We start from the raw sequence: 23,575 nt of genomic DNA on the forward strand, positions 1-23,575 counted from the left end.
GGAGAAGGGCAAGGTGTTGGAATGTTGACTTGCCAGTACAGGGTTGGAAAGGGGGCTAGTGAGGGTCAAATATGTGCAAAACAGGACTGTACTTTCACACCTTATTTTTTAACTGCAGCACATCCATATAAGATATTGACTGTCCAAACTGCAAACAGATGCCGACTGTTTTTTTGATTGGTTGTGTGTTTCTAGTTGGTTATGTCTGTAGAGAATGCATGTTCTCCAATTCAGGTATAAAAACAAACATAAGAAAAGCCAAAAAGAAGAGGAAGAAAAAAGAGATTGATCTCTTTTATTAGTACCTGTAAACACCATATATACACAGAATTAATCCAGAATCATAGTTTTTTTTGTACATTTGAACACTGTACAGAAATGTCATATCTACAAATGTGTTATATAATTACAGTTTGAATATACAGAGTTTCGGTAGCATATTGGACAACATAAAAAAAGAAAAAAGAAGAGAAACATATTGAATAAGTTATTTACATAAATGTTTAAATACTCACATCAACCACATATCTTCATTGAGTGTGTTTTTGGGACGGGTGATGAAACATGAAATACACCCACGTGCTTCAGGTTACATCTCATATTCATCTTTTCACAGTAAAAAACGAAACATATGGTCTGCTCTCACAGTACAGTCCTTTCAATGTCAAAAATGACCAAATATGGAGTAACGTAATAGTTAGTTACATCACTTAGTTTTGATTATGTGTGTTGAACATTTCCATTCAAATTTATAGTAAATAGCCTACATAACTGACAACATAAGAGTTGAGCAGAGGACGACATATGATTAAAAATAAATCATGTTATTTAAATAATGTAAATATAGCCTCATCAGTTTGATTATAATTACATTTTCGAATGTTCCTTCTTAAAATTAGCGACACGCCTATTCAAACTGGGCATGTACTGCAGAGATGACCACACGACTGCACACTCAAAGTAGCGTTTTATACTGATATCGAACTTCTAGGGGTCCCAAGTTAGCAAGTATGTCAGTTAAGAAGCTTGATTCTTTTCTCTGAATTGTGCCTTGGTTCACTTACAGGAAATAGAATTTCCTTCCGAACATACTTATCCCAAACCCAATCAAAAACAAATCATTTGGAAGAGAAGAAAATTCTAGATCCAAGGTCTAGATCCAACCCCCAAAAAAATCACTAGTTTGGAGAGAAAAGGCAACTCTCTCATGAGTTTAATTTTGGACGATAAACAGAAAAACAGACTGCGTATTTCCTTTGTGATCATGGTCAGTGTCCAACATGATGTAGGTGTGTGTGTGTGTGTGGGAATCAGACATCAATGCATCAGGGAAAATATTCTGATCATAGCTTAGCTCATGTGCTGTAGGTGTGGTGTCAAGGTCTTTGTATTGGAGTTGCTGGGTTACCTTCTAAATGTTTCCCCTTGTGGACTAAACATCCCTGGTGTGGCTAGATAGCCCTCAGCAAAGACAGCTGATGGACAGGCCATCATGTAGAAGCATTGACACGGACACTTGTGTACACACACGCAGACATGCACCTGCTTACACACACCAAACATACATGTGCCTCTACCCTCATGCACACACAGATGTGTGTGAGCCACACCAATAGTAAGAAGATACACACCAAAGGAGGGGAGAAACGTAATTATGTGGCATAATTGCACTTTTGCCCAGGGTATTTACATAGGCTCCTTCTGCTGGGTCCATTAAGAGAATAGCTGTTCTAGTTCCCATTCTAATCCCATTACAGCTCGTCTCCACGAGCTACCGTGAGGAATACAAAAAAAAGGAATCAAATAAATAGGAATCGGTGAACGGACAAAAGAATGAACAGAAAAGGCTTCCATGATTTCAGTGAACTCAAAAGGAACATAAAATAACATTCAGATTTCATGACGTCGGTGAAAACTTTTTAAATGACGTTGAGAAACAAATAAATAAATCATATTTAAATGGACAACTAAAGACCAGCCCTAGATCCAACACCTCATGTTAACAACAATGACGTGCAAAGTCTCTCTGGTGTGGTGCTCACAGGAGGTCGTCTTCTGTCTCGGGACACAAACAAACTCGGGGAATAGGTGTCGACACGTTCCTAAAATGTAGGTTTTGCACACTCGGAACAACATTTCATCCATATGTGCTTTGCCACGTACGGACGGACAGTAACAAAAATGCACATGTACGAGCATGAGAGGAGGGTTAGCACCTTGTAAGTGCAGACTTCGGTTTTCACTTTAGGTTCACCAGGGGAACAGTATGCAGACGGTGGATGTAGGGGGTGGGGGAAGGGCGTCATTCAGAACTACATTCAGCCATTGGCACATAGGACTTCTGAAGGACAGGAACGGCAGCTTGCTGTGAACTGCATTAACCACTGGCTTTAGCAATATCAATATAATCCCCTTAACTTATTCCGAAATGTGTGTCCTCAAGACTCTGCAGGAAATGCATGAAGATGACGAGCAGGTTGGGGCGGTACTGACCGACAAGCCTCGTGGGCTGCTGGGAGAGTTCTGCACACTATTCTACGGGGGCATGGATTGGTCAGTGGTCATTCATTTTTAGATAAAAAACCACAGAGCTTTGTCAAGGTGGATTCCAAAAGGTTACACATCAGGATCTGCCTCTATTTGATTGATGATTAAAACAGCTGCTCCAGTGTTGAGGTCAACGCATGGTGTTGGTATCGGAGCAGGAGCGTAGTGTTGGTTGAGTCCAACAGCACAATGATGCATTGTCTGGAAGATCAGAAAGTCAATCCGGTCGTGACCGAAGGAGGGGTAAGGCATCTCGACAGGCCCAGTCCTCCCACCACGCTCCAGACAGAAGCTAAGATCATCTTCAAATGAAATACAGGCGCTACTGGCACTGAAACATTCAATTCTGTCCTTCTTATAGGGTTTGAGTGTGTACAATACATGTTGTGTGTGTGTGTATGTGTGTGCGATTGTGAGGCCTTCATTTCCCGTCTAGCTGTGTGCACAAACAGTAGGGATGGGGACTCCCCACTCCTTCGCTTGGCCCTGACTCCTTCTCGTCGTCTCCCACGGTCACTTCTTTCTTGCCCCGTCGACTGGATCTCTCTGCTGCTTAATTAGTCTTTCAATCTCCGCCCCCAACGTCTGAAGATTCTCCTGGAAAGAGAGAAGCGGAAATAGAGAGAGAAAGGGTGGGGGGGGGAGAGAGGGAGAGAAACAGACATAGAAGATAGAGATGAAGATCAATAAGAATTTCTGACCCATTTAAGAACTGCAAATATTCTGGCTGTTGGATTCTACAAAGGATCATCTGGAGTCACTCTCCATTCTGCTTTCTAGGTCAGAAGACCTGGACTGAAAATAGAAGAGAGTGGCAGAGAGAGTGAGAGGCATGGAGAGGGTGAGGGCTATGCATTAAATGAGGTAAAAAGAGTGTATATGTGAAACGAGTTTCTGAGGCTGAGAGAGACAGAGAGAGAAGAAAGGATTGGGGGAGTGAGTGGGTATAGGAAGACACTTACGGCCTGAGATCAATGCCTCCCTGCGCTGTGCTTTTACTTGGAACCGTCTGATTCCCTCAGCATACTGGTACTCATCAAATGCCGCACCCCGGGGCGACAAAGGACAGGTCTGGGAAGCCCCTTAGTGTCAATTCTCCGTTAACACGGTTGTGTTTGGTGGAGTGAGAATCAACCCTCAATCTAACCGGTAGAGACCGGAGTTTCCCTGACTAGGCTGCCCAGACATCTCTTTTGGCTGCGTGTAAAACTCTATTCTCTATAGATTTGTGGTTTTTAACATTGCTCGGTTAAAAAGTGCTTACTGGCTGAATGCTGAAACCAAAAACAGGTAGAAAGTGTGAAGGGGTTTGAGGGTGAAGAAATTAGGGGTATGACTGAAAACTGTGCAACATGTCTGGCTTATTGATGGTGGTGTGAGTTCTGCCCTGGCAACACCATCACCAAGGCATGCAAGTAGAAATATGTCAACAGTCATGCACTGCTTGAAAACCACACTCATCTTGCCTGTCAAAGAATGTGATGTTAATATAAGGTTAGGATTACTTTCAGTTCAACAAAATGGGCTGCACTTTGCTCGGATGAAATTCAGGGCCGCAAACAAATTGGAAGGAAACCTGAGCAGTGAGAGCCCAGACAAAGCCTTGATATCAGACAAAAAGAAAAGTGCCCCTATTTTTCTGTTCAACCGGCATTGAAAACCCAGGGCATGCTCATTGCCAACTTGTCAGACAGTACCGTAGACAATACCAATGGACGCTTGCTGACAGTGTAATAGAACTTTAGGTTGTATGTCAAATGAATGTGTTTTAATTGTGGTTGAATTGTAAGCTCCTTTGTTCATTGTTAAAAAACATCCTGAGACTAGCTTACATTTTGCAGAAAAGGAGTTAGGTCAAGAGGGGTTGAAGGATTTAGGTTAAAAGGGGTTGAAGGATTTAGGGGAATGTTTGTTTGACCGAAGGGGGGTAGGAGACACAAAGTTTGGGTGACTTGAGAGTTACGAGTTTTTGGGAATGTGTAAAGGGTAACACCTTTTTCCTGTTAAGACATCCATTGTGGAGAAGAGTGTGTTCAATGTTTATAATGATTGATTGTTGTTTAGAATGACCAGATGCTGTGAGTGTATACAAGACTGTGTCTGTTGTGGGATCCTCATCACTCAGCTGAACGACATTTAGGTTACGTGTAGACTGGTCACAGAGCGCTCTGTTAAGTACCTTCACTATACTGAATAAATCATTTGTATTAATCCAGGCAATACTGACAATTCGAGTATCCAGCGTCTTCAGAATTCTTCCTTGACAACAAACCTACAAGATGATGTCCGTCAGAGAGGCACGTTGACCACCTTTTGCTTGCCTGGTTCAAGAGGAGGAAGGAGGCGGTGGAACAGACAGAGTGCCGGCTTCAGACCAGGCCAAGTATGACAGAACAACAACAGCAGCAGCAGCAGCACCTCTCGGTACAGAAGCCCAGAGGGAGGAAGAAGAACCCAGCACGTTTACAGAGAAAGACAATGACTGTCACCCAGTCAGAAAGATAAACTAACAAGGAACTGGAGAGGAGCAAGAGGCTGGGAGAGACAGAGAGAGAGGCTGGGACAGAGAGAGCGAGAGACAGAGAGAGGCTGGGAGAGAGAGGCTGGGAGAGACAGAGAGAGGCTGGGACAGAGAGAGCGAGAGACAGAGAGAGGCTCGGAGACAGAGAACGAACAGGGGGGAGCCCCCACCGTGTAGGATGATGTCACAATGCCGAGTCCACATTTTTATTCCTCCGGGGAACAGAAGGGCGACCCACCTTGAGCGTGATGTTTTTAAGCAGCGTGTCCTCCAGGACGGCCTGCAGCTTCCTGTTGATCTCCAGCGAGAGGTCAAGGGTCAAGCCGCTGTCGGCTGGGTGGGACGTGTACAGGGAGGCCATGATGCCGCCCCTGCGGCTCAGGTTGGCTTTGTTAAAGTCTGAGGCCTCCGTGGACAGAGCCCCGGTCTCTTCTCTTAACACGTAGCTCTGGATGATCCTGCAGGTGAGGAGGACACAGGACAACGTTACAGGCAAGCTGAGCCATCTAGCTGAACAGTCTACTGTGGTTATACACACACACACACACAATCAGACTAAAAGCACATCCTGCTGAAACTAATTTTATAGGAGGCCTAACCTAGACACTTGGGAGGCTGCTTGTGGATGCGTTAGAAGCAACAGAACGTGAACACTGTGTGCCTCCTTCACAGACACACCCGCCTGCTTGGAAACGACACACTATCGCTGAACTGGGAGGACTGCGTTTGGTAGTAGTCTCATCCGCTCGCTATTTTGAGCTGAACATTCAATCAGAGCCCTAATGGCTGCACCGTGCCAGTCACAGTTTATGGGGTAGAAGGTTCTTTCACTAATGAAGCAGGGTCACTGCATTAATGTGGGCTGCTAGGACCTCCATTTATCCCAATCCTCCATCTAAAATCAGCTGTCTGTGTGTGTGTGTGTGTGTGTGTGTTTTAATATCTTGGACTATGAAGAGATAAAGATAACTTATTTCCAAAACACTGGAACATATAAAAAATAAAGATACCCTCAAATACTAATATATAAATATAATAACTTTCTTTTGTTTGATTTAAGTCACTTCAATCAAGTGTGGAATATGCATCTTGAAAGTGGACAAAAAGGTTCAGGGTTTATCTTGCAAGACAACCCTCGCCTAATTAAATGATGAACATATTTATATTGAGATCTACCTCCGAAAACCCGCCGAGTAATAAAAGCTCAATTTACATGAAATTGGATCCATGGAGTTCTTATGTTAACAGCGATGGTCATTTGAAATCTTCATTGCCCCGTGTCTCCATTTCTAGTTTTTCTTCCTTATGCAGTGGACAGTTAAGGAGAAACACTCCAGTCTTTTTAACAGTGTGAAGTGGCACGGAGAGAAAAGAATGAGGGGGAGGACGAGGAGAGAGAGATATTTCCATCTCATCCCATCTTTTGTCCAGACTTGTTTGCAATTCTATGGCGCGGATGAGTCAGTAACATTTTGAGGGTGAAATGCTCGACAGGAAACCCAGGTAACCTTTTAAGCTCCCTTCTTGGTATTGATGAAGCTCTTTAGGGGGGATAATATGCTTCATGAAATGTTTCAATTTTCAAGTAAACACACTTCCGTTGGAAACCGTTGATGAATCATGGTCAAGGAATGCTGATGGGGTAATGACAGGTGATAAAAAGCAGTTTTAGCTAAAGCTACGATTTCAAGAACTGTTGGAAATAAAATCTACGCGCAATGTGTTACTAACAAAGGCATTTCTTCTGAAATTCAATTTGTAGCATTTGAACATGTGCATGAACAATGTCAAAATGTTCAAGAATATACTCGTTTGACACTGGGACAGAATGTGCTTCAAACTATCCTAACACAAGAGGGATCACTGAAAACATATTAAACAACAACTCTTAAGACACAGCAGTTATTAAGCACAGTCTAAACAACAAAAAGATGAAAGCTATGTGAGCACTAGAAGAAGAAGCAAGCGATCACCACAAAACACGCACGCACACACACAGTCACACCAAGATAACATGACTTACCCTCGAATTCTGGGGGTCCAATTTCGGACCCCAAATTCCATCACGGTAGTGTTAGTAAAAACAAACAAAGTGACAACAATTGAAAAGAAACGGCTGGCTGGTGAGGTGACAGGCATGCAGAGCTGGGGGGGGTGCAGGGAGGGGGCTGGCTCACCACCAAGCATGTGTCGGAGCGCACGTGTACGTGTTTGACTGCAAATGTGTCTGGTGTGCCTTTTCCAATCACGAGCAGTGGAGGGGGTCAGCAGCAAGGGCAGGAGGACAGCCATGCGTGAAATGCAGCTAGAAGCATGGAGGACATCCTGAGGGGAAGACATACACGCTTGGAGGCTTGTGCACCGGGAGCATCTATCTGGGGGTGAGAGAGACCGTCTCCGTCCGTCCACAGCTGAGGACGTTCTTTACGAGGCCTCCGCAACCTCCGTACTTTTCTCTCGAAATCTGGGAAAGCTTCGAGATCAACTAAGTCGATCGAAATTGTGAAGGCAGTGAAAAGTTGGCTTTCCCACCGAAACGGCACGGATTTCGAATCATGCATCGTGCAATCGGAAAAACATTGTCCTTGAAAGTGTTGCTAATGCAGACCCAAGCTATCCTTGCTTGATGGGATCTAGAATAACCTTGCCTGCGACACCAAGTGTGTAATTGAGCTCAACGATTTTTTTCCGGCCCCCAATGACTTGCATGGCTGATTCCGTTCCTCCTTCGCAATACAGATTATCCTGATCATATCCTGATCACTATCAAAGAGGAGAAAAAAAATCTCTCTGGAGGAACAGCCATCCCTCCTCTGCCAAGCAGAGGCCTGCTCCCTTAGAGACGACACAATCCCAGTCTAACAGCTAAAGGATCTTTAGCCTCGATGCTAACACAAAGCTCACAACTGGAGGTTGAACGCTTCATCTACGGCCCCCACGTTGTCCTTGGGGGAAGGTGTTTGCGTGATGCATCAAGGGACAGCAGCAGATAGACATGGCGAGGACGAGGACACTTTATATCCCCCGGGCTTCACCTCTGCCAGTGTGGCACTGGATAACTCAACGGCGTGGCCGGGCGATGGCATGTTTACGGGTGAAAGGACCAGAGGGCCTTTCTTGCTGGGATAAATCACGTTGTTTATCCTAAAAGGGGAAACGCACGAGGGCAACCTGCTTCTGTACGACAACGGCTCAAGGTCTAGCTCCCAGAAACGACACCGGGGGACAGCACACCTTCCACCCCCTCCCCCCCCCCCTCTCTCATTCAGACACCCTCCCCCGTCTTTCGTGACCCCCGGAGGGATTGGGAGCGAAAGGCAAAAAGGACAAATTCACATCGACATTGCAGAATGAAGATGCCTCCCACCAGCAGAGATTAAACCAAGCTAAATTAAGCTCGGCTGTCGAGGGCTTCGGCCTCGATTTCTTAACTTGTGAATGTAGGTTGCGGTTGATGGCTCTGCTCCGAGCCTATAGAATGGAAATCTTAGAACATAGAAATCTTCCAACAGCATCAAATTAGTCAAACGCCGGGGTGGGAAAATCCCAGGGTCTCGAGGTCTGATGAGAAGTCGTGGAGGGATCCGCAAAAAGGATCCGTAATAAAGCCTGTCCTGAGATAACTCTTGAAACATGATGTCACAGGAAGTTCAAAACCTACCGATCTCCCCCTCCCTCCATCGGAAAAAACAAACCAGTCAGGGCTGCCCCCCAGCTCTCCCTGCCTCACCCCGGACTCCTTAGGCCTCTTAGGGGATTTAAACACAGACAAGACTGGCCTGTCCTCCAGCTAGTGATGCGTTCGACGCCGTCTCTTTGGCTTAGGCTAGGCTGCTGGGCATGAATATGGATACCACATCATTAAGGTCTTCACTGGCGTCTCCATCTCCCTGGACCAGGCTGCTATAAATAGCTGCGACAAACCCTCGTCTGTCAGAATACGGGGATGGAGGTGTGTGCGTGAGGCGCGGGGGGGGGGGGGGGGGAGAGTGAATGAGATTGTGAGTACACACGCTTGCATGCAGCCTATGCATAATGCATGACTGTGTTTCTACTTTGCAGTGTTTTTTTTTTTTTTTTAGGGGGGTAGGGTTATTGGGGGGGGGGGACGCGAGTGCAATAATTCAATGATGTGTCTGTCACACCAGAAGACTGGGTTGAGGAAGACAGCCCTGTGTGAGTGACAATGACCTGCCAAAAAACCTTCACACAGCTGTAAACACAGGTCCCTGAGAGAGGGAGGGGGGGACTTGGGCTATTTTTAGCATCATGACGCAAGACAGAGAGTCAGTGAAAGAGCTGCGCCGCTAAAGCCAGACCGACTTACGGAAATCAATACATCTCATATTAGCCTTCCAAATAGCTGATAGCATCTAGTAGCTTCGTGCTTCTTTAACTATAGTTAAAAGGGCCTCTTTTTCAATTCCGTTGCGCACGTTTAAACTTCAGCATGATCCTTCTGGTACACATTCTTCACGCGTCAAGTGTGAAGGAGACTTTTGCGATCTCTCTCCTCCTCTTCCTCTCTTCCACGCCCGGTCTGTGCTCCTCCAACTCACTTGGTCTTCCTGCGGATCTCCTCCACCAGCTGCTTGATGTGGTCCTCCATGAACTCGATCTTCTCCTGCTGCCTGGCCTGGGCCTTCTGCAGGCGGACGATGCGCTCCACCAGCATGGCCTTGTCCACCTCGGGGAAGCTGTCCACCACCACCACCGAGGAACCCGATTGGCTCTCTGGTGAGCGCTCCTCCAGGGTCCCGCCCCCTCCTCCTCCTCCGTGACGCGTGTTCAAGGAACCTGGTGACATCAGAGAAGGAGGAAGAGAAAACACAGTTGGCGGTGTAGACAAAGACCGCATTATTCTGCCATTCTTTTTTCATCTCTTGTCAAGTTGGTTTTCTTTTGTTGGATGAGACAGCGAAGGACGGACAGGGAGGAGAAAGGAAAGGGACGGAACATGTATGTTCCCCCCCCCCCCCCCCCCCAAGTTGTGATGAAACACGCGCTCCCCTTCCTTCTCGGATGAGAACCCTGGAGGGAGCCGTCCCGGCTGCTTACCTGAGGAGCTGGAGCGGCTGCCCATGCTGCTGACCTCCCGGTCGCAGCCTCCGTTCTCCTGCTGCTCCAGCCTCTTGCGAGCTGTCGGCGACAAGACACACGGGACGACAAGGCCGGTTAGCACACAGCATGACAACCACGCGCAAGACAACGCGGCTTTTTGGGTGGGGGGGGTCTATTTTTGGGGGGGGCTTTTGTCACGGTTTGTTGGCCGGTTATTTAAGCGAAGCGTGACAGGAAACGCGGGGGTTCAAACTGGGGCCGCTGCAGTGCGGCCTCAGCCTACGTGGTGCGCGCGCTTACCCAGGAGCCAAACGTTTACGGCCGAGCTGGCGGGCGACGGCAACGCCGCCTCCCCAGAGAACCTTTCCCGTGTGTCGACCACATTACAAGTAAAAAGCTTTTCCAGCAGAGCTCGGAGAAGCACACTCGTTAACATCGGTGCCCAGAGAGAGGCGGTCGAGGTAACGGCAGCTCTTTAAAAATAACCCCACGTCCTTTCTCATCCTAGCGATGGTAAAACGGGTCCCGAGGCTCTCCTCCTCCTCCTCCTCCTCATCCTCCTCCTCCATCATCCTTCGCTCCGAGACACTGCCCCCCTTTTCTCCCTCCCATCCTTCAATCTGGACGAGCAGGAGTCGTCTCACAACAGCCCCGAGCGCTAGTCTGCAGCCGCTAGCGTGGAGGGGCCTAGACTTGTGTACTACAGCAACACCAACCAACTACACACACACGGTCCGGTGAAATATAACCACACACTGTAGATATGTCTGAATTGGATATAGATTTGCCACTAGCGAGATACTTTTTCTTTGGAGGATGCAGGTTTAGACCTTGCCTGAAGTCCTGGTGGAATGTGTGTCACCTTGCGGGGGCTGTTTAGCTGTCGTACGACCTGCTTTTTCTAAACCGAGGCTCGAGCGGAAACCACAGAGAGGAGTTCGACGCGAGCATCATTTAGTTTGGGGTTGAATGGGACGAGACCAGTCCGTTTCGACATGGCCGTTCCCTTCAGCGGGTTCCGGGGGGTTCCATCCTGACCTTGCGTCAGCTGCTTGGTCAGGTCCTTGAGGTTGGCCGCCTGCTTCCTCTTCTGGGTCTGCAGCTCGTCCCTCAGCTCGCCCACGCGGGTCTGCAGCCGGGCCGTCTCCTCCTGCAGCCGGTCCCTCTCCTCCTGCAGCGCACGGCCCTCCGCCTGCCTCAGAGACTCCTCCCTCCTCAGGCGCTCCGTCTGCACCCGGGGGACAAGCGCTGCAGTTACAACTTGCACATTTGAGAAACTTTTTTATAAAAAAAATTTTTTTGCTGACACGGCAAGTAGCAAGAGTCATTGAGGTTTAATCCACGTTATCGTTTTATACATGAACTGTATATAGGATTCTATTTGTATATATATATATTCTTTTTATGACATTAAAAACACAGCTGCTAGCACAGAGCCCTCTCTGAGTCACCCACAAGGTTGAGAACATCGTTTTTGCCCACGTCAGCTGGGCTATCCACCAGGTGACACCGGCCGGCACGAACAACAACAACAACAACCGCGTCGAACGGTGCGTTGGACCTCGACGGCGGCGGCCTCACCTGCTCGGCCAGGGCCCGGTGAGTGTCCTCCAGCCGCTCCTGCAGCTCCCTGGAGGCGGCGCTGAGGCGGTCCGCCTGGGACTGCAGCCCGTTGCTCTCTGACTGCAGCTGGGCGTTCTTGCTGGTCAGCTTCTCTGTGAAGCCCAGCAGCTCGGCCTCGCGCGTCCGGCTGCCCTGCACGTCCCGCTGGAGGTCGGTGATCTGACCGTTGAGGCTGTCCACCTCCTCACTCAGAGCGGCCACCTCCTGTCCATCACTGGGAGAAAAAGAGTGAGTGAGTGAACGAGTGAATGAGTGAGTGTACAAATAGTAACATTGGCGTTCCCTCAGGTGTTTTCGGTCTGCAGGCTGTCACGGACCATCTAATAAATAAACTGAATGGCTCATGGTTTTACTATAATAGCCAACAGTAAAATGGAATGTCTAACTTCCAGACAGGATGAAGCTATGTTGTTAAGGTTCACACTTGCTCTCCCACACAATCATGTGTGCTGCCCATTTCTCCCAAGTTCCTCTCGGTTCTACGTCCCATTTGTCCTTGACCTAACTCGGAGAGCTTGGCTACGTGAAAGTAGGGCGCATATCCAACCAAGGACAACGCTCACCTTTGCGGTGATGTCAGACCAATTAGGATGAAAACAGACTGCTCCTTCAGAGAACCCAGAGTCATCACGCACAACGTCCCAGGTGTGATCACAAGGTCAAGGTGAAGAGATGCGTGCGTGCGTGTGTACACAGCTGAATTGACCCATGTTGGTGAGGGTGACATGTTCACGGTATATGAGCACTAGAAAACGGGTGACTGCTTCTCTGAGCCGAAAATATTCCTACGGTTCCTCATTAGGCACATCTTCCACGACCAACTTGAAGTGGAGTTCAGCACGAACCTCGGTCACATCCGTCACATCTCCTGGGACACTTGAATTATTGAGTGTTAGATGTGGAAAGTGGACTCTGCTAAGACAGGCAAACGAGGAGAGGAGCCTATGGCCGTCTTCAAACGTGAGTGGCAGCCACTGCCGACAAACAGCGAGTTGGAACGTGTGCGTGTGTCTGGACGTGTGTGAGAGAGAGAGTGTGTGTGCGTCTGAGTGTGCAAGTATGTGTTGGTGAATGAATGTGAGAAAAGTGCTGGAGCGAGGAATGATCTTAGAGACTGTGTGTGTTTTGTGTATGTATGCGTGTGTGTGTGTGAGAGAGAGTGAGCTTCACGTCTCACCGCTGGTGCTGCTCCTCCAGGGAGGTGATCTCTCCCAGCTTGTCTCTCTGCCTCTGGATCTCAGCCTTCTGCCTGTTGATGATCTCTCTGTACTTGGAGAGCTCATCCTCCCAGCGTGGTCTCTCCTCCTCCAGACACTTCAGCTGAGGAGGGAGAGAGGCAGACGGGTGTGTGAGACACACACACACTCTTATACACACACATTCATGTTCATGCACGCACGCACGCACGCACACACACACACGCACACACACACCTTGGTTCGTAGAGTTATCAGCTCATCCATTCCTTCCTTGAAGGTCCTCTTCAAGTCTTCCAGCTCCTTAGATTTCACTCGATGCATCTGTCAGTCAGGTGTTGAGACAGATGACTCACTTTAACCAATGAATAGCTCGAATAGAAAATCACTCTCTTCCCACTATTCCTTTATGTACAGTACAGTATTCTCACAGCACAAAAACTATTCAATAGAAAACGTCACTAATTATACAGACTATTCTTAGCAGAATTGTGATTAAGTGATTAAAGCATGCTGGATGTTTCCCGTAAATCTGTAAAAACCCAGACTAGATGACAGGTTGTTGTTGGGTTCAATGAGATGTTCCACCTGGCCTTACACAAGTGCTACTGCCATTTCATCACTTGAGTTACCTTCAAAAAGGATTCACCTTCAAACACCATCAAAACAAGGCGACCAGCACAGGGACGTACAGTAAACATGTTCGTCCCCGTCAAATCGGATTTAGCTCTGTCCCTTTTCAGGCGTGAATGCACTCTTTGTTTACAGACACGACACGAGGCAGTCAGCGCCCGGGGCCCCCGTGTGGATTCTGACTGGCTGGCGGAAGACGCCTGAGGAGGGTTGATAATGAAACTTGGGCGGAAGCTCAATCGATACTGACAACGGCCCGACGCGAGTCAAGGTGAAGCAAGAGGTGAATTCAAACCAGTAGTTCAGTGGGGTATTTGGAGTGGGGGGGGGAGAAAACACACACCCCAAATGTAACCCTACAAATGGTAACGTAGCTCCTATGACTTTCTCTACTGTGAGAGAATGTATCTACCGTTTCTATATCCACGTCTATCTACTGTATCGATAAGCGTACAATCGGCCTTTAAATCATGCCATATTATAACTGTCATGGCAACGCATCCTTGGATGAAAGAGAGACTGGAGAGAGGGACAACGGGTGATGTCTTTTGGGTTGTTGTTGCAGCGACCCGTGGCTTCATATTGATCCTTTCAGGACCATGTATTTAAAGTGTGTTTTCCCTTGGCCTTGTGAAAGGGGGGGTTCTCTGTGGTTATGTGTGCGTCTGTTATGAGTGTGTGTGTGTGTGTGTGTGGTACCTCCAGCTGGTCTGTCTGCTCCTGCTTGTGTTTCTCCAGCTGTCCTCTGGTCTCCCGCAGTTTGGCATCCAGCTCGTTTGACTTGATCTCCTCAGACTCCTGACAAGATGGAGAGGGACAGGAAGTCGAGGATGACAATGAAGGATCGTTACAAAAAAAGGAGGGGGAACGGTAGATGCATGCGTAGGGGAACGAGACAAAGACCATATCAAAGTTGAACAGAGAACGCTTGGAAAAGGGAGGCGTGACAGATGAAAAAAAAAAAAAAAAAAAAACTAAACAAGCACATTGACCTTGTAGGTAACGCGTTCCTGATTCAAAAAGGTTTGTAATGACAATAGCTCTGCTCCTTAAATCAAACACATGAAACGCATCAAAGCGATGACACAAACAAATTGCAGTCTGTGGCCGGCAACTGATAAGCCAGGGAGAGCGCCACAGCCTCGTACCACCCTCTAGTGGAGCACAGAGCCCAGGCTGCAGAGCCCCAGGCAGGGAGGTCTGCTTCTCACCAGCCACACTGAGGAGCACAGAGCCCAGGCTGCAGAGCCCCAGGCAGGGAGGTCTGCTTCGCACCAGCCACACTGAGGAGCACAGAGCCCAGGCTGCAGAGCCCCAGGCTGCAGAGCCCCAGGCTGCAGAGCCCCAGGCTGCAGAGCCCCAGGCTGCAGAGCCCCAGGCAGGGAGGTCTGCTTCTCACCAGCCACACTGAGACCAAGCATCACCTGATAGGTGCGGATCATATCCTGGCAGTTCTTGCGGATCTGCTCCGTCTCCTCCTTGGCCTGGGTGAGTTTGGCTGTGGTCTCCCTCAGCTTGTCTTTCGTCTCCTGAGGCGGCGTGGGAGAACACACAGTCAGCCGTGTGGGGAACAAACGCTACGACAGTAGGAGATGCACACACACCTGCGCACACACAGACCCGCACGCACACACACCTGCGCACACACAGACCCGCACGCACACACACACTTATCTCCAGGGTGTCAATGATAATACGTCTCGTCTGCACATTTCCTCAAAGCAATTTCTCAGTGCCCCAGTTTCACATCAGGATGAAGATGATCATTTCTTATGATAACACTCCCAAATAAGCCAGTTAACAAGGGCCCTCAGTTGAGCTATAATCATTATCACAAAACTTTCATCTGGATTGTGACAGCAATTTGGCATTACGCAACTCCCAATTCAATTGAAGCATAAATGGACACTTAAAAAGGCATTAGTTTACCTTCCTCCAGAAACCATAACACATCACAAAACAAAATAAGGATAATTGGATCCATTTGAATTACAATATAAAATGGTTTAAAACCATTTGGACTGTTTTCTAATCAGCATATCAAGCCCAGAGATTAAGTACATGCTGTACTGGAGGCAGAAGTGTGGAGACCATCATGTCCTGTAGACCATCATGTCCTGTAGACCACTCACCTTGTGGACATCACACTCGCTCTTCAGCTTGTTCTGGGCCCACTTGACTTTGATAAGGTGAGAGTTCATCTCCTCCTTCACCTTCTCCAGCTCCCGGGTCAGTCTGCTCACCTCTCCCTCCTGAGGTCAGACAGACACAGACAGACAGACGCAGACAGACAGACACAGACAGACAGACGCAGACAGACAGACACAGAGAGGAGGGGCGGGGGGGGGCTTAGTCCTGACCCCACGTTGACTTGGAGGCGGCAACAGCAATGCACAAATAACATGCCTTCATCCCAAGTTCCTCTCTGTCACATGGGCTATTTTGTCTTGGAGATCCACCTCTCAAGTAGGCCAAAACTAAGCAAGACGAGTCAAAAGTACTGTCATGGTTTATTAAGTTAATTTAACTCTACTGTCTGTTTGGGTCACCTAAGAGCACTGCATAGAGGAGAGCAACTCTAAATTCGAGCTCTTCTATTTTTCTATAATGACCCTGACAGCTGTGTGTAGGTGAGTAAAAACATGATTCATGAGTCAAATGTTGTGCCAACATCTCATCACAGCAGTAGTGACCCTTTGTCCCAGGCAATACACCCTGCAGTCTGCCTTTCCCCCCAGTAAACCGATCACGCTCTTCTGTCTGTGTGTGTGTGTGTGTGTGTGTGTGTGTGTGTGTGTGTGTGTGTGTGTGTGTGTGTGCGTGCGATATGACCCAATGGCCTACACCAGCGTTACCATACAGTTATACAAGCTGGCAGGCTGGGGGGGTGTCTGTGAGTTATACATTTGAATATTTGCGTATTTTCCTACTAACATTGTGGAGGGGGACGTGCTCAGTGACTGCATCGGGGCCAGCTGGCTGCGCGCATCCCGCGCACGCGTCTGTGTGACCTAAAGAATGCGCCGCGTAGCGAGAGCCTTGCCGTTGCCCGTGGTTACCTTGGCTTCGTGGAGCTGCTGCAGGCGGCCCTTCTCCTGAGCCAGCTGGTTGCCTCTCAGGGCCTGGCGGTCCACCTCCTTGCTGGCCTCCCGCAGCCTCTTCTCCAGGGACTCCTTGTCCCTGCGCAGGTCCAGCGCCTCCTTCTCCCCCCGGACGTACCTCATGACCATGGACTCCTTCTCCTGGCGCGCCTCCTCGCACTTCTTGCCCGCCTGGGAGGAGAGGGGGACGGGGGCGAAATTGGTGTGACTTTGCGTTAAAGGTTTCCCAATGTTGTCACATCTGGGCACAGATACATGTCTGTCGAGACGGGAGAGGACGACAGGGGTCTTCCTTTATCTGTCCGATCACGTTCTTATCTTGCAGGTCCTTCATGAAAGACTTGAATGTGAACGCCAAAAGCGGAAAGTATAAACTCATTTGATAAACGAAGAGGGGTCGGCTGTGGTAAAAATAAAAATAAAGTGAAATAGCTGCCTCGTAAAGCATGGTTAAGAGCTGCAATATCTAGGGGGAGGGGGGGGGGATTTAACAATTCTACACAAGTCTGTTAGGTATCACACCATGCGAAAGGAGGGCCAGAGCATACCGTGATTGAATGGTCTGCTTCTATCCATAAATTAGGAAGACATGCAGTCATTGGTCATTCACTCTTCCCTGCCCATGGAAACCCTCGTTGATTGGACGGTAAGTTTTCCCTGTGTTAGCTGACCGCTGGCCTTGAGACAGCCAGTGGCTCTCACACAGGTGTGTTCATTTCTCATGAGGATGACATCTCCTCAATGTGTCAGACGACGCAGGCGAAGGGAGGAGAACGGTGGATTCGTACCTCCTGTCCTGCACACACACTCGCCACCACAGAGACTATGGCTGGTATAAGAGAGACAGGTTGAATGTCAGCAGTCTCTCTGACTCCCTGTATCCCCTTTCTCAGTGTCTCCATGTAAGGAGGAGAGCTCAGAAGCAACCCTCCTCTCAGGGGTTGCTTGAAGGCAAGAAGTAAGAGTGAGGAGACCGTTGAGAACCAGAGAGAGAGGGAGACAAAAATAGAGAGAATGAGAGATAGAGTAATGAGTAGAGGGGTGAGCCGGTGTAGTTCTCGTCTCAAAACAAGGGAGGCTGTTTAATCTGTTTAATCTTCTAGATCACCTGTCTACAAGCGAGAGGGCATCACACAATGTTTGAGGTAAATATTCAGATGGAGGGTTGGGGGGCTGAAATTCTGTCAGATCCATTTCCTAGAGTTCAGTGGACAGTGAAATTGAAGGTGTTCCTTTTCCAAAAGCCATTGGAGCACAGTAGCTTGACAGTTCAAAATCAGGTGTACAAATACTGAAACTAAAGACGACACAGTCACTTGCCTGTGCCTGTACCTGGGTCTGTGACCTTGACTGCTTTAGCGCAGAGCTGAGAGCGCCGCAGTTTTGAGAACACGCCATGAATTTAGACTCTTTAGCGTGTAAAACGGTTACGACGGTGAGAGGAGTGATGTGCAGACCATGCCCTCACCTGTTCGAGGCGGAAGGCCATCTCTCTCTGCATCTGCTGCAGGGCCCCCTTGGCTGCCTGGTCCTGGTGAACCAGTTTGTCCCTGGATTCCTTCAGCTCCTTGAACAGCTCCTCCACCCTGGCCTCAAACTGAAGACAGTGTCATACAGCAGGTTAGACTGGAGCTGGCAGACCCAGGGGAGCCCGCCTAACAGGTGTGTATGACAGTCACTAAAATACTGAGAACCAAAAATGTGATTATGTCCAATGGGACAGACAGACTTCCTTGTTAAGGGAAGTTACTTACAAATCTAAAAATGGATATATATATATATATATATATATATATTCATATTCTTTTCTTTTCTAACAAACCTTTTGCATTTGCTATATTATAGCCCAATAAAAAAAGTTTCTCATCATTTCTGTCTCCAATGCAATCATTCAGAGATGGCAACACACACCCAAATCATGTTTCATTAAAAAAGGTAGGCCGGTATGAGGAACTCAAACACATATTTTCATTTCTACGACGGCCTCAGATGCGTTGAATAACATTCAGATGCGTTGAATAACATGCAAAGGTCACATGGGGATCAGATTGCTGATAAGCCTTGGCTTGGAACAAAGCGAGTGAGCGCGCGCGCACACACACGCGCTACCCTGACAAGCACCTGCAGTGTTTGGCAAACGCGTGTCAGCTTCCTGCTGGCTGCAGACAGCCAGCTGCAGATGACAATCACAGCTCTCTTCTGAGCAGACGGCTCTGTTTGGCGAGCATTATTACCGGTTTGCAGGGCCAGCGCTACCGTTAAATTAGCTAGTAATTACACTGTGACAAGATTTGCTCTCAAACACAAAAACAATTTGCCTTCCACCAATCACAGAGCGTAAGGAGGAAACACTGGATTACTAATGTGAGGAAACGGTGAATGGTGGGCAGTGTTAAGATGACACAGAATTGGAATGAAAATAGATGGACAATCAAGTCCTTTGTCGATCGGGCTGGCTGCAATCACCATGCTACACAGCAAGCGACCCATTCATGTGAATACATTTACCTGTCGATTTTCTGCTTTGTGCACTGTGCAAATGTTACGTTCGTCAGGAAAGGTTCCAACTAGTAGCGCTTACCTTCTTGATGGTGGCCATGTGCTGCTTCTCTGTCTCCGCTCTCCTCCTCAGCTCCTCCCTCATGGTGTCCTTCTCAGAGCAGATGCCCAGGATCAGCTCCTGGTGTTTCTTATTTTCATCCAGCAGCCTAAAGGGGGAAACAATCCAAAAAGTGAACTATGTCCTGGTTACAAATCAGTCTTACCTGTGGAGATCAACACGTGTGGCTCCTTTACAGAAATATGGCAAAAATATCTGACCTGAATATTTACACCTGTAATATGAACCTCTACCTCAATGACCTCCAGGCAAGGAACAGAATTCAAGGGTTTATAAAACAGGATTATGGCAGGCACCTAAGCCCTTTGTGAATTATATGAAGTGAAAACTACCCATTTCAACACTTCTACCCTGAAGTCTTCAATAAGAAACAACAAGCTAAAAAGGGGTCTGTAACTACGCCTTGGACTTTTCTTACAAGCTACACCTGATAATGACAACAGCACTTATATTAGTTAGTGGTTGCTTTTACATTTCTGGGTCACTTCAAGTGGAATTCATCAGAACATACAATTTAAACAATGGCTATTTGCTCAAAGCATCACTGCATTCATGTCCAGGAGACTAGACTACCGTAGGTCTGCTAAAGAGATTAGCACACGGGTTAATCCTATAGCAGCTGAATGGACCCATTATAAGGGCTACAACCTTGGGGCTGATCAGATAGCAGACGTGAATGGTTGATGATATGGCAGCACACCGCCTGTCAACCCTCTGGGTGGCCTTGTGCATCATCACTGACTCAGCACCAGAACAGGAACATGGATTAGCCTACAGCGCCAATCATGGGGGTGGAACTAAGCTTCTCTACAAACATTGTTTCTCTGTATGGAAGACCGTCCTCGGAACATGAATCCAGGAGAAATACCGAGTGGCTACACTCAGGATTTCAATGTTAAAGACTGTATCCGAACCAAATCCATCCCCATTATATTGATGATATAACCACAATGTACGGTATCAGGGACAGAGACAGAGAAGTTGCGTTCATCATTGTAATACATGAAGCCTGCTGTGCCGCAACAACGCATTGGTAGTAAAATGGGCTCTTGAGCATCCAACAGTTGCTCTCAAGGCCATCATCTCACCTCTTGATAGCCTTCTCCTGCTGGGCGTACTTGTGCTGGACACATTTCTCAAAGGCCATGTGACCCTCCGGGTCCGTCTGCAGCCCGTTGACGAGGGGGTTTCCATGGCGCCCTCCGCCCCCTCTTCCTCCCTCCGGGAGCTGGTATGCAAGCAGCTCTGACTCCAACTCATCCAGGAGGGACTCCTGAGACAGCGAGCGCTGGATCTGGGACATGAGCTTGCGGCTGCAGTCCGTGTCGTATGGGCTGGAGGAGCTAGGTGGGGGAGGCTTGCTGTTCTTGGTAGGAGGGCTGGAGGCCACAGAGCTTGCGGTGTCAGGGCTGGAGGGCGTCGAGGGCGTGGTAAGACCGTTTGAGACCCCAGAGTCAGGTGTGGAGTTGGCAGTCGTGAAAGGAAGTTCGGTGGAGCATTCCAAAGTGGAAGGGGGACTTTCCCCGGCTCCTTCAATAACAGCGGGGGGGGTTTCGGTAGAACCATCCAGGACGGAGGGCGAGGAATCTCGCACGTCCTGCAGAGGAGCCAAGAGAGATTCTCTCACACCACCCAGCACAGAAGTGGAGGCTTCTATTGTTCCCTCCAGAACAGAGGAGGAGCTTTCCACCACCTCATCCAAGACAGTGGGGGAAGATTCCAGAACACCACCCGTTCCATCCAGAAGAGCAGGTAAAGTCCTACCGTCTTCAATGGAGGCTGTCTCACTGCCGCAGGTGGTGTCTAGCTCCTGGTCACCTCCACACCTAGCTGGGACACTCGGCTCTGTCTGGGTGTCTGTCTGTGCGTCTGTCTGCATCCATGTCCTTGGTTCTATTGGCTCTGCATCGTTACATGTTGGTGCTGTGCCATCTTCCAGACCAGGCCGTTCTGTTTCCCCTCCACTTTCAACGTGGTGGTCTCCTTCCATCTTTCCCGCAAACGTGACCTCTGACCCTTGAGGCAGGCTGCCTGCTGGGGGATCAGACTGGTCCATGGGTCTCCTTCAGCTACACACCTGGGGGTGGGGGGAGAGACACATAAGAGAGGAGAGAGAGAGAGAAAGAGAGAATGAGAGAAGGTAAGATGGAGATGGGGCCAGACTAAGATGAATGAAACTAAAACGCACATTTAAAGCCAACATCACAATACTCACTCTCAGACCCTCCCACACAGACTCACATGCAACAGAGAGGTGTGGCGCTGCAAATGACACAATAGCAATATAGCTTTAATTCCACCCTTTTTCTAAAGGTTGTGAAACTCAGTTGGGTGTGGGCTTGCTACACCCATACCAGTCTTCCTCTATATACATCTAAAATGTCAGCCATTATGTACACACAAAATGAATGAAACGTAATATCAATTATTTGGAGTGCCACTGCCAACCGCCTTGGGCCAGTATTCCACAAATGGATGAGGCCTTACCTTGCTTGCATATGAACAGACTAAGCCAATAGATGAATATTGCCCAGCACAACAGTCCTCAGTTAATTAATCACCATTGCATAGCACTAGGCTTACTGACAGCATAGGTCAGTAAAAAATGACTTACTCTAGTTTTGCAATTATCTTTAACCACAACATTAAAGAGGCCCCTGGACAGTGTTGAACTTTGCTGACGTTTACACTTGTATTGTCCAGATTCGGCGATGATCTGTAAGGTGCACCAGTAGCTGTCGGCTATGGCTGCATCAAGCAGCGACGATAACGACCGTTTAGTTACCAAGGCATGCAAAAACAAACACAAATTGCTACAGTAACCATTCAGCTCTGACAATCTATGCTAGAAAACTGCTCCAGTCTTGCTTGTTAGCATTTTAAGCTAACTTGAAGCATTTGTTGTTTATTGGGGTTTGCTAACTTGCTAGTTGTGACTACCGGGCTAAGGTACGTGGATGTGCATTGTCTAAAATGTGCACGTAGAGTGTAAGATTGGGTAGCTAGTTAACTCACGATCTTTTAAATACAAGGTTATTGACCATGGACTTGGCTAGGCTAACCATTTACCACTGCTTGACAGATAAGAGATAGCTAGTCGTCTAACGACGTTAAGTAGTGCTAGGCTAGTGCTAGATAGCTAGGCTAGCTACAGTACCTCCCACACCGGTAGATTTGATCATACCTAGCACGAGTTGATACTTCAAAACCATACGTTCGTAACAATCGCACCAACCTTATATGATAAATCCATTCTATAACGTTTATGTAGATGAGAATATAAATCTGGAAATATGTAGCTGGCTAGCTTCGCTTGACTGAGGCTTGTCCAGCTGGGTAGTCGAAACCAGTCGCTACTGAGGTGACACATCAACAAATATGGCCACTGGCACTGTAAGAAACAACGTCGATAACCAATCAACCAATGAAAGCCGTGAAATGGGCTGACGTTAAATTTAAAGGTCCGCGAAGTTAGTAGTTTTTTTTTTTTATTAGAGGGACGCAACTGTCCAATTCAAAAAGGACCAATTCAAATTGAGTATTTCTACAACCACCATCTAGTAACAGAACTAGCCACACACTTTGCTACTTGCCTTGTTGTTCTCTTGATCACCCAAGGAAACTGAACCTATTGTCTTTCTAATGCCTTGTCATCTCTAAATAATTTCATAAAATAATACTTAAATACATACTGTAGCCTACAGCCTATATAAACTTTTGGCTCAACTTGTCCCAGCTTCACTGGCATATTTTACTCCAAATGATCCAGTTTGACAAAATTGTTTCACACAGTGGCTCAAATTCTATTATCAGTGGCTCATATTATGCTAAGTTTATTACCTTGTTTTGTATCTTACACATGGGCGGAAATCCCGGGGGGGACAGGGGGACACGACCCCCCCAATCCTGGGAAAAATATGATTTGTCCCCCCCAATAAATCACTGTAAACATAACTATGTAATTTCAACAACATTGATAATATGCAATGAAAGCGCTTTGCTGATTATGGACACAATGGCGCTTTTTGAAGTTTAAAAAGATTTCAAACCCCGCCCTTGGTCCCACAATGGTTTGATCCACAGCCCCAGCCCTCAGCAGTGATGCAGGTACGTGTGTGAAAATCGGACAGTATCTGTTTGTGTCGTTGGTGGCTGATGTCCAGTAAGTAGTTGTAATATCTGACAAGGTGACTTGAGTGTCTACCATTTGAAATGCACGTGGCTAACGTGAAATTAATCCAGTTAATCGCACCATAGCGATTTCACTATGTTG

The 23,575-nt window shown here is 47.8% G+C and overlaps 1 protein-coding gene across 1 annotated transcript; it reads right to left on the reverse strand.

Moving 5' to 3' along the window:
- Nucleotides 1–270: 270 nt before the first annotated feature.
- ccdc186 (coiled-coil domain-containing protein 186) lies at nt 271–22,672 on the reverse strand. Its single transcript, XM_062474618.1, has 16 exons — nt 22,538–22,672; nt 20,391–21,379; nt 19,264–19,390; nt 18,151–18,279; nt 16,641–16,853; nt 15,714–15,833; nt 15,006–15,110; nt 14,281–14,379; nt 13,186–13,272; nt 12,930–13,072; nt 11,711–11,966; nt 11,168–11,357; nt 10,127–10,207; nt 9,628–9,865; nt 5,307–5,526; nt 271–3,144 (listed from the first exon to the last, which is right to left on the reverse strand). The coding sequence occupies exons 2-16, from the start codon at nt 21,356–21,358 to the stop codon at nt 3,061–3,063; spliced, it is 3,060 nt and encodes a 1,019-aa protein (XP_062330602.1). The 5' UTR covers nt 21,359–21,379; nt 22,538–22,672; the 3' UTR covers nt 271–3,060.
- Between the last annotated feature and the right edge of the window lie 903 nt (nt 22,673–23,575).

The sequence above is a fragment of the Osmerus eperlanus genome, chromosome 12 (assembly GCF_963692335.1).
Source record: "Osmerus eperlanus chromosome 12, fOsmEpe2.1, whole genome shotgun sequence".
NCBI classification, from domain to species: domain Eukaryota; kingdom Metazoa; phylum Chordata; class Actinopteri; order Osmeriformes; family Osmeridae; genus Osmerus; species Osmerus eperlanus.

Bases quoted from the DNA above. Each gene is read 5' to 3' on its own strand.
- ccdc186 (XM_062474618.1), bottom strand. From the start codon at position 21,358: ATGGACCAGTCTGATCCCCCAGCAGGCAGCCTGCCTCAAGGGTCAGAG. The intron at 16,854-18,150 runs GTGAGGGCATGG...CTCTCCTCCCAG, and splicing joins TGGCCTTCCGCCTCGAACAG to GCGGGCAAGAAGTGCGAGGA. The intron at 9,866-10,126 runs GTAAGCAGCCGG...TGATGTCACCAG, and splicing joins CAGCCGCTCCAGCTCCTCAG to GTTCCTTGAACACGCGTCAC.